At 45.1% G+C, this 12,821-nt stretch overlaps 1 protein-coding gene across 1 annotated transcript in view; it reads right to left on the reverse strand.

The window, feature by feature from the left end:
• LOC111161844 (long-chain-fatty-acid--CoA ligase ACSBG2-like) overlaps window positions 1–11,598 on the reverse strand; it is a 32,150-nt gene extending 20,552 nt beyond the window's left edge. The window contains exons 1-2 of the mRNA XM_022525851.1: window positions 11,576–11,598; window positions 2,486–2,586 (exon numbers count right to left, since the gene is read on the reverse strand). Coding sequence (XP_022381559.1) covers window positions 2,486–2,586; window positions 11,576–11,598 — 124 coding nt within the window. The remainder of the gene's footprint in view (window positions 1–2,485; window positions 2,587–11,575) is intronic.
• Window positions 11,599–12,821: the final 1,223 nt, after the last annotated feature.

Below are 12,821 nucleotides of genomic sequence, written 5' to 3' on the forward strand. Positions count from 1 at the left end.
AGATCGGTGTTCAGACACAGACCGTGAGGAAAGTCACCAGTGGGCACTGAGCAAAGAACATGAACTATGTATTAGTCAGCTAGGGCCACCATGACAAAGTTCCCCAGACTAAGTGGCTGACACAACAGAAATCTGTTCTCTCAGTTCTGGAGATGATAAGTATGAGATCAAGGTGTGTGCACAGATAGCTCCTTTGGAGGCCCTGGTGGAGAACGTGTTCCATGTCTCTCTCCTCATTCCTGGCGATTTGCTGGCCATCTTTGGAGTTCCTTGGCTTCCAGAAGCTTCATCCCAGTCTCTGCCCTTAGCTTCACGTGGCGTTCCCCCTGTGTGCCTGTCTGTGTCCAACTTGCCCCTTTTCACACGGACACGGTCATTGGGTTAGGACCCACGTGAACGACCTCTTCTTATCTAATGATACGTGCAGTGACCCCTCTTTCCAAATAAGTCACATCCCGAGGTGCTGAGTGTTGGGGTGCATCTTTGTTCATGTGACTATTCTAGCACGATGCAAGACACTTACAGATAACGTTTATTTCCCATAGTTGCGGGGGCCAGGAAGTCAGAGACCAAGGCTCTGGCAGATTCAGTGTCTGGTGAGAACCTGCTTTCTGGTTGATAGCGGCTTCTCACTGTGTCCTCCCTTGGCAGAAGGGATGAGGGAGCTCCCTGGGGCCTTCTTTATCAGGACACTGATCCAGTTCACGTGGACTTCGGGGCCTGATCCCTTCTGATCAGCCCCACCTTCTAATGTAATCACCTTAGGGTTAAGTTGCAATCTGGGAGTTTTGGAGGGACACAAGTATTTAGACCATGGCAGGGGGATATAATTCAACCCATGGCAGCCAGCATCAAGGCAAGGCTAGTTCAGAAGTGCCCCCGCCCCTGCCCCCAAGGAGAGTTAATAGCAGGAGGCATGACAGCTTACAGTGGGCAACGTTGGGCGGGGGAGCATCCTGGAGGGGATGAAAAAACAGCTCATCAGGCCTCCCCACCCCCACTGCTCCAGGCATCCAGCCTGAGGCCTGGGGGAAGGGAGAAGCTTTAAATGGGACAGAATTGTGGAGGGGTGTTGCCTGGACCCTGGTTAGGGATATTTTATTGGCTGTATTGCGATGAATGATGCTCCCCCAGAATTCATGTACAGAATCTCAGAATGTGACCTTATTTGGAAATAGGGCTTTGGCAGCTGGTATCAGTTGAGGACCCCGAGATGAGATTCTGGATGTAGGGTTGGCCCTAAATCCAATGACTGGTGTCCTTAGAGAAAGAGGAGAGGACACAGAGAGACCCAGAGAGGAACGTCATGTAATGATAGAGGCAGAGATAGCCGTGATGACTTCGTAAGCCAAGGATCACCAAGGATTGCTGAGGGCCACCAGGAGCCTGGAGACCGGGGAACGGACTGTCCATCACAGCCTCCAGGAAAAGCCAACCCAGCCGATCGCTTGATCTCAGACTTGCAGCCTCTAGAGCCCTCACAGAAGGCAGTTTCTCTTGTTTCCACCACCCAGCCTGGGCCCTGGGAATCTGACAGTGACCGGAATGACATTCTGAAGATCGCGGTCACTTGAGAATGGTTATAAAAGCTGTCGTTACTGCCAACATTTTAGGCACTCAGAAGAGGGCAGCTGTGGAAGATAATGAGTTCACTCTGTCTCGTGATGTTCCCTGAGCTTTGTTCCGCCGGCAAAGTGGTTACAGCATACAGAGGAAAATCATTATCGCATACCTGCACTATGTAGTTATCATAAAACATATAAAATACAAATGGTAATACAGAGTAGCATTTAATTACAATATACCTGTACTCTATGATACGTATTGTCTGTATTATATAAATAATATTACATCTGCATTATATGTATGTGAGTACATCTGCGTTATAGTATTACATCTGGCCCATATTACATCTGGACTCTGTCCCTCTCTCTTTCTCTTTCTATATATAGAATTGCATCTGTACTTTATATATATATATATATATATACACACACACAATGATACCCACTATATGTCCTATCACATTCATATCTATACTATATATATTATTACATTGTATACACACACACACACACACACACACACACACACACACACACATATAATTATATCTGCACTATATATAATGGTTGCTGGGTGCTTTACCCACACGGCTGTCCTAATAGGGAGGTGTTGTGATCAGCGTCCCGTGGTACAAATAATACAAATGAGGTTTCCAAAGAGCGGGCCCTCACCCCCTGTCACAGGCCTGGTGGAGCTCTGCTCAGACAGCAGCTGGCCTGGACGGCCTGTGCTCCCTATCACATGTAGGTAGGAGTCGCCCGTCCCTCCACCCCCGTTGCAGGCACATCAGCCAAAGCCAGGGACCCGGGCAAGGAACAAGTGTGCCCTGACTCTCTAAGGTGGGGTTGCTCCTTTATGAAAAGGCTTGGCTGAGTCTGTGCCCCGTTCCCTTTCCTATATGCACTCGAGCACAACATACCTTTGTTTTTACTCATGTCTCCTTCAGGGTCCTTAATCTCCACTTCCCGAGTCTTGGGGTTTTCGGCCTTTCCAGGTCCGGAGACACCATGCTTCACAGCACTGCAAGACACAAGGCAGGGAACTTAGCAGGGCCGGCAAAGGGGCTGCAGGTCAGCTTCCATCCACTGCCTAGAATCCTGGGATCGATTAGTCATGCTAGTCCCAGGCCTAGGAGGGGAGGAGAGGGGTCCGTGTGACAGATCGTAGAGCAGTTGTAAGTCCAGAGGGCATTCAGTCCGTGAGTTTCCAGAAGTCTCTTAAATGGCTGGGGCATAACAACCAAGTCCATATGTGGTCCTGTGGGTGAGGAAACATTCTGAACTCTAGCAAGGGAAAGAAACCCATGGGAGAGTTTGGTTCTGCTTGGTTGCCTTAAGGATAGTATGATGTGAAAACCCAAAGGACATAAAGGAAAAACAGAAAATCTTGCTACGTTAGGAAGTTTTTAATTTCCGGGGCGCCTGGGTGGCTCCATGGGTTAAAGCCTCTGCCTTCAGCTCAGGTCATGATCCCAGGGTCCTGGGATCGAGCCCCGCATCGGGCTCTCTGCTCGGCGGGGAGCCTGCTTCCTCCTCTCTCTCTGCCTGTCTCTCTGCCTACTTGTGATCTCTGCCTGTCAAATAAATAAATAAAATCTTGAAAAAAACAAAGAAGTTTTTAATTTCCACATGGCAAAAGAATACCATAAAAACTCAAAAGATTCACAACAAATTGAGAAAAAATACAGGAAACGTGTCTAATAGAGAAAGGCCTGATTTCCTTTACCTGGCAAGAACTCCAGTGGATCCGTAAGAAAAACTCCCGGTACCTCAAAGGGCATAAATAGATAGTTCCCCGAAAACAGATTTAAAATGACTTTCTCAGTCATGAGAGAGTGCAGTAGAAAATATTGTGATGTATTTCACCTGTCAGATTGAGTAGGCTCAAAAAGGCTGAAAAACACTTGATATTAGTGAGAATGTGGGGAGACAGACACTCTCGTACATTGTGAGACTGAGGCGGCCCCCTTGGAAGACAGTGTCCAGAGGTCAGACTTCAGATCACATGGTCGCTAACCCATCCTTGGAGGACAGTGACGATTGTGGCTGCCGGGGTCCTTGCATGCTCATGAACTGGACTCCGTTGTTTGAAACCTTTCGTGTCTAATGGGGTCAACCACCACTCCTTAACCTTGTCTGATTTTCAGTGTGTTAATCCTTAAACCTATTAAGCAACATTCTTGTAAACATTTACTTGACAAAAATTAATAGTTGTTTTCCTAGACAAAATTATGTTCCCCAAAATTCATATGTTGAAGCCCTACCCCGCACCCAGTGTGACTGTATTTGGAGATGGAACCTTTAGGGAAGTAATTCAGGTTACCGGAAGTCCTAATAATGGGGTCCTGATCCAACTGGATTAGTATCTTTATAAGAGGAAAGGACACCAGCCCTTGCTCTTGTTGCATCTTGTGAAGACACAGCTGTCTGCAAACTATGAAGAGTGCTGTCCCCAGAAACCAGCCCCGCTGACACCTTCATCTTGGACATCCAGCCTCCAGAACCGAGAGAAAATAAGTTTCTGCTGAGTCACCCATTCTGCAATACTTTGTTACATGGGGTAATCCACTTGCGTAAATGTTGAGAAGATACTAAATCTTAAATGCCATTTAATGAACTTGGGAATTTAACAAATCAAAATTTCCGAAACATCTGAACATTGGCCACATGTTTCATTAATCAGATTCCCCTAAGCATGTAATTAAAATCACAAATCCAGTATGTTATTTCGTTCCAATCCAAGATGTCTGCAGATATCATCAGCGGTATCCTCCACCACTGGCTGACATCATCTGAGAACAGTGTGTCGGTGGTTTCCATGAAGGAAAATTGTCTTATCTTCCTCGTGACAAACATTATACTCGATACCAGAGTCAAGCAGTCCTGAACTCTAGATTTGCAGTTCATGTTCTACAAGAACCTGACGATACACCGTCTGGCAAATACAGCCCCATGACCTGTGCACGGTTCTACGATAGCAGACTCTAGCTGTATATTTCAGGGAAAATGAGTAGCTAGAAAAGCACATTATAATATGAACTGAAATGAGTCTCTGTGGCATTTATACACACAGAGTAGATCAATCAATGGAGGAAAGCAAATAGCCAAACATAGCCGATCTGAATGAAGCTAGGACCATGCATGCAATGACATTCATAAAGTGTGCTACAAAAGAAGAAACCAGGAAGTCCAAGGTCCTCCTGGAGAAGCTGGTCCTGGCTTAGAAACTTGGTGTCCCTCACCCTGATCTATCCTTTTATCTCCATTTGTCCCTCCCTCCCTTCCTTCATTCCATCACCCTCCCTCCCAGCCATCCATCCATCATTCCATCCTTCCCCATCATCCATCCTTCCATCCACTCGTCCATCTGTCTACCCATCACCTAACCAACTTCCCTCCCTCCCTCCCTTTGTCTCTCCCTCCTCTCTCCTCTCTCCCTCATCTGTTTCCCTCCTTGCTTCCTTCTGTCTCCTTCTTCTCTCTTCCCTCCCTCTCCCCCACCCTACTATCCCTCCCCTTCTCCCTCTCTCTTTCTGCTCCCTCTTTCCCCCACATCTAGCCCAGTCTTCAAAATAGGTCCCCAAACTACTGCTCCCCCAGACAGGCACAGCTCTCTGGAACCTGGGCTCCCTCCCATGAGCCAGAGGGACCGTGCTCAATGGTGGATTCCATCAACCACATTCAATGTGTGGATTCCAGCCGCATCCCAACCCAAACAAGGCATCTGTGGTCAGTGGGGACTTGAACACTGAATGGATGTCAAATGACACGAAGAAACGATGGTCACGTTTTGAAGTGTGATGATGGTTTGAGAGTCAGTTAAAGAATCCCTGTTGCTGAAGGATTCCATGTGAAATAACACACTATCTGGGGTTTGCTTTAAAACGGTCCAGTGGGAGCATGGCCGCATGGAGAGAGACAAGGCCAGCTCCACGTTGACAATTATTGGAGCAAAGCAATGGATAGCTGTTGCTGTTGTTGGGAGGGGTGGGTCATAATGCTATTTGTGTGTGTGTGTGTGTGTGTGTGTGTGTGTGTGTGTGTGTGTGTGAAATGTTCCATCATAAAAACTATTAAAAAATAAGAATAAAATAAAATGTTGGTCTGACCATGTCCATCCTCTGCCTGCAACTCTCCAGGGCTCCCACCTCCCTCAGGGTGTAAGCCCACAACTTCTTTGTGCCCTGCACAGCCCCCTGCCCCTCCCTTCCCTCCCCTCCCATCTCCATGGTACATCCATATGCGGAACGCCACAGCACAGGGGATGGAACTGTGGATGCAACCGTTCGAGCAAATCTCGAAGACCTGAGGGAAAGAAGCCAGACTCAGAAGGCCACAAGCCTTATGACTCCATTTATGTGACTTTCTGGAAAAGGCAAAACAGTAGTGACAGAGAACAGGTTGGAGGTTGCCAGGAGTTGGGGTGTGAAGTGGGGTTGACTGTGAAGGGGGAACAGGAGGGAATTTAGGGGTGGGCTGGCAACAGTGACTGTGCTGCTGGTTATACGACTCCAAGCATTTGCCAAAACTCCAAAACTCTACACCAAAAACATGAATTCTACAATATGTGAATCAGGTGTGCTATGGACCCTTCAAAAATGTTCCATAGCTAAGTTCATTGGATTTAACAGTGTCACTAAAGATAAAACTTAAGGAGCAAATAGCTTGTTAGCAATCACTTCCCATCTCCTGTTGAAACTTAGTTCCTGTCCATAATATGCCAATTATGTATTGTTTAAAAGCCTAATTGTGGGGCGTCTACGTGACTCAGTTGGTTAGGAGTCTGCCTTCAGCTCTGGTCATGATCCCAGGGTCCTGAGATCAAGCCCTGCATCAGGATCCCTGCTCAGTAGGGAGTCTGCTTCTCTCTCTGCCCTTCCCCCCCATGCTCTCTCTCTCTCTCTCTCTCTCTCTCAAATAAATAAAATCTTAAAAGAAATAAAAGCCTAATCACTCTCCCCAGTATTGTTGCATGGTGATAACATTCTTTCAAGCTATATTTTTATTCTATCAGTCTAAAGAGAAAAATTTCATCCAGCCAGTTTTATTTAAAAAAAAAAATACATTATGTATCTTAAAAGGCTTACTTCGGCAAAGTAAAAAAAGAAAAGGTGTACTATACAACAAAATTATGTATCTCCCTTAAAAGTAAAACTTGGGATAAAACATAAAACGAGTAAGAATGTAGTAAAAGATCTACCTCATGCAGGGCATCATGACAAATATTTGGGTCTGCTGGAGAGGACCTCGAGGACAGATCTGCCCAGAGTTCCAACTGGGAGTAGAATCCATATGAAGACAAACCAAAGTAGACTGGAGACACCAAAGAATTACCCACCAAGGGGTGGGGGTGGGGAACGACGGGTCAATGTGTACAGAGTTTCCTTTTGGAGCAATGAACCATTTTTGCAACTGAACAGAAGTGATGATTGCACAAGACTGTGAGAGTATTAAATGCCGCTGAGCCATCCACTGTAAAAAGATTAATTTATGCTACGTGAGTGTCATCTCGATGAAAATTCGTACACACCCCAGAGAGGTTGGTTCATGGTTACTGAATCTGAATGTTCTTCAAGACAGGATATTAAATCAGAAAAGCAAGATTCGGGACAACATACAAAGAGGTGGTCGTTTGTGCAGGTGAATGGATTTGTGTATGTGTTTGTGACTCAGGAAAATATGGTTTTGCCTCTGGTCTAAGGAGTTGTTGGCTCTGTGGTGGTCATAAAGCAAAATGTAAGCGATCTGACCCTACCGCTGAAGCCGTGAGAAGGGGAAGATGATAGGTCTCAAATCATTAAGTGCCCACGGCCATCGGGGGGCCTGCCCTGGTTTCTCTCAAGCTGAACCATCATCAAGAACGTTTCTTACAAATTCAGTGAGGGAGAAAGACAGAGGTGGATCCTGGGACCCTCTTCTCCTTGTGTCTTCTGAGCACCTACTGTGTGCCAGGCAGAGTTCTAGGCACTGGGCAAAAGATGGACAAAATCCCTCCTTGAGCTGACATTCTAGTTGGAAAAAATAGCCAGGAAAGGAACAAAGATCAGTTCAGATAGTAACAGGATGAGCCTCAAAAAACATCATACTGAGCAAGAGAAGCCAGATGTCAAAGGACACAGTCTGTGATGCTGTGTCCTTTTGTAGGAAATGTCCCAAGCAGGCCAATCCATAGAGACAGAAAGCAGATGAGGGGGTGCCTGGAGCTGGGGACAGAACTATGGGGAGTGACTGCTAATGGGCATGTGCTTTCCTTTGGGGGTGATGAAAATGTTTTAGAACAAGGTAGAGAAGGTGGTTGCACATCAGTGTGAATGTCCTGAATGCCACTGACTTGTGCACCTTAAAGTGGTGAATCTTGTGATATGTGGGTATCCCTTTGATTAAAAAAAAAATTAAGGTTGGTGATGATCACAATGAGAACAACAGAACAGGGTGTTGTAGTAGAGAATGCTGGGGTGGTCAGGAAGGCCTCTCTGAGGAGGTGTCATCTGAGTTGAGTGAGACCTGAAGGATGTGGAGTTCTATTGGGGTGTGTGTTCCAGACAGAGCAGACTGTGGTTGCAGAGGCTTGGCTGTTCTAGGTGCAGACATATACAATTAGCCTCTGAGAGCAAGGGGCGTGTAGAAATAAATGCAAAGACAGCCTTACCTCCTGCCATACCCCTCACTTATCTGCTTGGACCTTCTCTCTATCCCCACACACTCTAGTCTCCCTCTCACCTCAGGGCCTTTGCACATGCTGTCCCTTATGCTCAAAACACTGTTCTCCCTAATCTTCATCCATTCCTTCCTTCCCAGACTCAGCCTCTGCCTATGAGTCTGTTCTTCACAGGAATATCCCTTGTTATCCCAGGCTGAGCTAGAGCCTACTCCCTCTTATTCCATCCTCTCTTTCCCTTTATTGCATGATCTAGCTTTGTAACTAGGGGTGTGTGTGTGTGTGTGTGTGACTATCTTGTTGATCACTATATCCCTAACACATAGCACAGTGCCTAGCACATGAAAGGGGTTCAATCAGTATTAGATTAATGAGTATATATCCAAATATATTGATTCTGTAGACCTGTGGTTCTCAACGAGGGGCCATTCTGACCCCCAGAGGACACTTGGCAATGTCTGGAGACATTCTGATTGTCACAAGTTGGGGAGTACTACTGGCATCTAGCGGGTAGAGACCAGAGATGCTGTTCAATGCCCTGCAATGTCCAGGATAGCTCCTCACAACTAAGGATCATCTGATCTCAAATGTCAGTAGTGCCAACACTGAGAAACTCTGGACTCGACAAGGCAGTTACAAGGTGCAGATGGCAAGCACTTAGAGTATTTTCTACAGAGAAAGATAATATGGGAGCTCTACCCGGAGACACTGCCTGTGATCTTGGACTGAGAGGATCTGGGTAAAACCAGAAGTCCTGTTAAGACCAAGACTATTAAGACACCTAGATGGCTCAGTTGGTTAAGGGTCTGCCTTCGGCTCAAGTCATGATCCCAGGGTCCTTGGATCAAGTCCTGCATGGGGCTCCCCGCTCACTGGGGTGTCTGCTTCTCCCTCTCCCTCTGCCCACTGCTCCCCCTACTGCGTACTCTCTTCTTTTCTGTCAAATAAATAAAATCTTAAAAAAAAAAAAGACCAAGACCGTTCATTACAGAACAGCAACGACAAGCAAAGCAAATAACAAATGGTTCTTTCCTGTGTGCTGAGCACTATTCTGAAAGTTTTCTGTGCATTAAGTCATTTAATCTTCACAATAATCCTAGGAGGTAGGTACTGTTATTTACTATTATTCCATTTTACAAATGAAACTAGGACACAACAAGGATAGTTTGCCTATGGTCACAGCATAATTTTTTCTTCTCAGTCTTGGGAGCATTCATTCATTCATAAGCAGCTGTAAGTGGAGATGGTATGACTCTTCAACCAAATAAACGTCCAATCCAGCCATGCATTTAAAGAATCTTTACCAGAAGCAGAATGTCTATGTATTGAGACATCAGAAAACAGTAAGTCAAGACAAGTCACTGACTGGGATAAGAGATTTGCTCTGTTCATATGCCAAGAAAGAACTGATATCCATAATATGAAAAGAGCTGCTCTGGATTAAAAAGGCATAGATAAGTAATCCAACAGGAGATGGGCAAAAACATGAACAAGGAGTTCACAGGAAACAGAATGGGTTATAAACAGGACAAGATGCTCATGTTCTTGATAATGAGAAAAATGAACATTAAATGAGATATTTCCTTCCCAGTAGATACAAAAATGCATCCAAGTGCTGGAAGGGAAAGGGGATGGGGGCTCTCCTCCACTACGGATGTGAGATAAAGACAGCACACCCAATTGACAAAGCTCTGGTGTTAACCATTAACAGTGAACATGTACATATACTTGAGTTGGCATTTTCACCCCCAGGCACATATACCCAAGAGAAACTCTTGCATATCTGCCCCAGGAGACATGAACAACAATGTTTGCAGCAGCAGTGTCTATAAGAACCCCACACTGGAAAACCCCTAATGTCCATCAACAGAAAAGTAGACATTTCCATTAGGTTGCACTACACTGTGAAGAAAAATCCAAGAACATACACAAAAAATTGGATGCATTTCCCAGTCCTGGTGCTGATAAAGAAGTAGGTTGTAGTATGATTTTTATATATAGTTTACAAACAGGCAACATTAATTAGTACTTGTTTGGGTGCTAAAACTACAAGAAAGTTTCTGAAGACAGTTCAAGGTAGGGGTTACACTATCAGGAGAGGGAGGAACATGAGAAAAAGATAGGACACACAGAGGATGTACAAGTTACTAGTATCATTTTATTCCATAAAGTGAAATAGGTATAGACATTTATTGCTATTCATTAAGTTTTCAGATTTTTTGTATTATTTTATATGCAAGATGTTTCACAATTTATTTTAAAGATTTGTTTATGTTAGAGAACATGGAGAGGGTGGCAGAGGAAGAGGGACAGACAGAATCTCAAGCAGACTCCCCATTGAGCACGGGGACACATAGCTCGATCCCACAATCCCAAGATCATGACCTGAGCCAAAAATCAAAAGCCGGACACCTAACCAACTGAGTCACCCAGGCTCCCCATTTCACCATTTTAAAAGGCCACATAGGGTTTATTGTAACTGCAAAAATTATTCAACACTAAACATCTTATCAATATGAGTTACTGCATTTAAGAGAGAAAGGGTGAAAAAACATATGATCTCTTCAAGATAGAATTTGATGAAATATCTGTTGTTTATGAAAATTCTTAGCAAATAAGAAATGGAAGACTTTCTTTAACTTGATAAAGTATATCTGGCAGAAATATTCAATAAATACTATACTTAATAACAGCAACAAAAGCTCTGGAAGAATTTCTAAGAAATCAAGAATAAGACAAAGATGTCATCTGTGACTGCTACTATTCAGCACTGATGAAGTTTCCTAGCCAATGCAATAACATAAGAAAAATAAATGAAGGAAATATGGATTGTAAACAAACAACACTGTCATTTTGCAGATAATATGATTGACTCCTTAGATTATTCAATAAAAATTTCTGTAAGGTGGTTAGGCAAAAGATCAATATTGAAAAAGCAATCAATAGCTCTTTTGTACACCAACAGCGATCAGTGAAAAAGTACAACAAAAAAAAGATACTGAGGGGGGCACCTGGGTGGCTCAGTGGTTTAAAGCCTCTGCCTTCAGCTCAGGTCATGATCTCAGCGTCCTGGGATCGAGCCCCGCATGGGGCTCTCTGCTCAGCAGGGAGCCTGCTTCCTCCTCTCTCTCTCTCTCTCTGCCTGCCTCTCTGCCTACTTGTGATCTCTGTCTGTCAAATGAATAAATAAAAATAAAATCTTTAAAAAAAAAAAAAAGATACTGAGGGTCTGGCTCAAGGCCAAAATGTGTGCTGTGGTAAGGCTAAGTCCTACTGAAATATACCACTGAATGACAGCCAGACACTGAATCCCAAAGGACCCCCACATGCCCCTCCCCCATACCAATGTCACTTGTCATGAGTCCTGGCCATCATGGCACGGCATTGGTTGCTGAGACATTTGGGTACTCAGAACGTTTTCTTCTTCTGCAAAGATCGTAAACAGCTTGCCTATCCTGGAAATCTGGACATGTGCTGCGTCTTCCCAGACCTCGTCGCTGTCTGGGTCCAGCCAGGATGGTAGTGGTGACAAGAAGCAGAAAGGTGGGCAGTATTCCTTCCCAACAGCCCTTCTACCCCATTCAACCTTCCAGAACCTTCCATCCCAGACACCTCTTGTGACATCACTGGCTGTCTCTGCCTCCCCACCCCACCCCCACCCCTGAAGGAAACTGCTTCTGGGGCAGGAAGATTGCTGTTCTCTTTTCACTCATCCATTTGTTCATGCATACATATGTGCACACATTGCATTCCTGCAATGGAATTTGTGAAAGTTACATGGAGCTACCACACTTAACGTTGTGCTAGATGCTGGGGACACAAAGAGGAGCAAAACCAGATGAGGTCTGTTCAGGAACCCAGCAGGAAACCTAGAATCATACAAATGAATGCAAACTTAGAGTTGTGCAGAGAGACCTAAGTCAAGTGGGTTTGATGAAGGACCTGACACGGGGAGGTCAGGAGAACTTCCCTAAGCAGAGACAGCAAGGATCTCACTACTTTCAATTACACTAACCTGCGTTATGTATCTTCAGACTGCATCTCCTTCTCTATGTCTGTTTTGCTCATTGCTGCATCCCTGGCAGGGCAGAGAGTAGGTGCTCAATACATAAAGATTTATCAACCAAATATTCTGCCCTGCTAAGAGAAAAGAACAAGGAGTGTTCCTTTATCTCTGGAGACTTCTGGGTGGTTCAGGTCCATGGCTGACCAGTGTTCACCCCACAGAGTACTGAGGTGGCTGTGGCTGGGAGAGCCAGTGTCCACCAATAACCATTTGGCTCTTTCTCTAGACCTAATGACTGTGTTTCCCAGGCCCCTTACTCCTACATGTGGTCATCTGGCTGAATCCTGACTCATGAGATGGGGAAAGAAGTGATGGAGGCCACTTTGGGGTCATGCCTTTAATGGACGGGAGATGGCGTTCACTGATAGGCAAATTCACAGAGACAGAAAGTAGAATAGGGGTTGCAAGGTGCTGGGGAAGGGGGGTTGGGGAATGACTGCTAGCAGGTATAGAGTCTATCTTTGGGGGTGATGGAAATATCTCGGAACTCGATAGATGCGATGGGTGCACAACATCCTGAATGTACTAAATG

This window comes from Enhydra lutris, unplaced genomic scaffold (genome assembly GCF_002288905.1).
Source record: "Enhydra lutris kenyoni isolate GAN:26980312 unplaced genomic scaffold, ASM228890v2 scaffoldscaffold86, whole genome shotgun sequence".
Taxonomy (NCBI): Eukaryota; Metazoa; Chordata; class Mammalia; order Carnivora; family Mustelidae; genus Enhydra; species Enhydra lutris.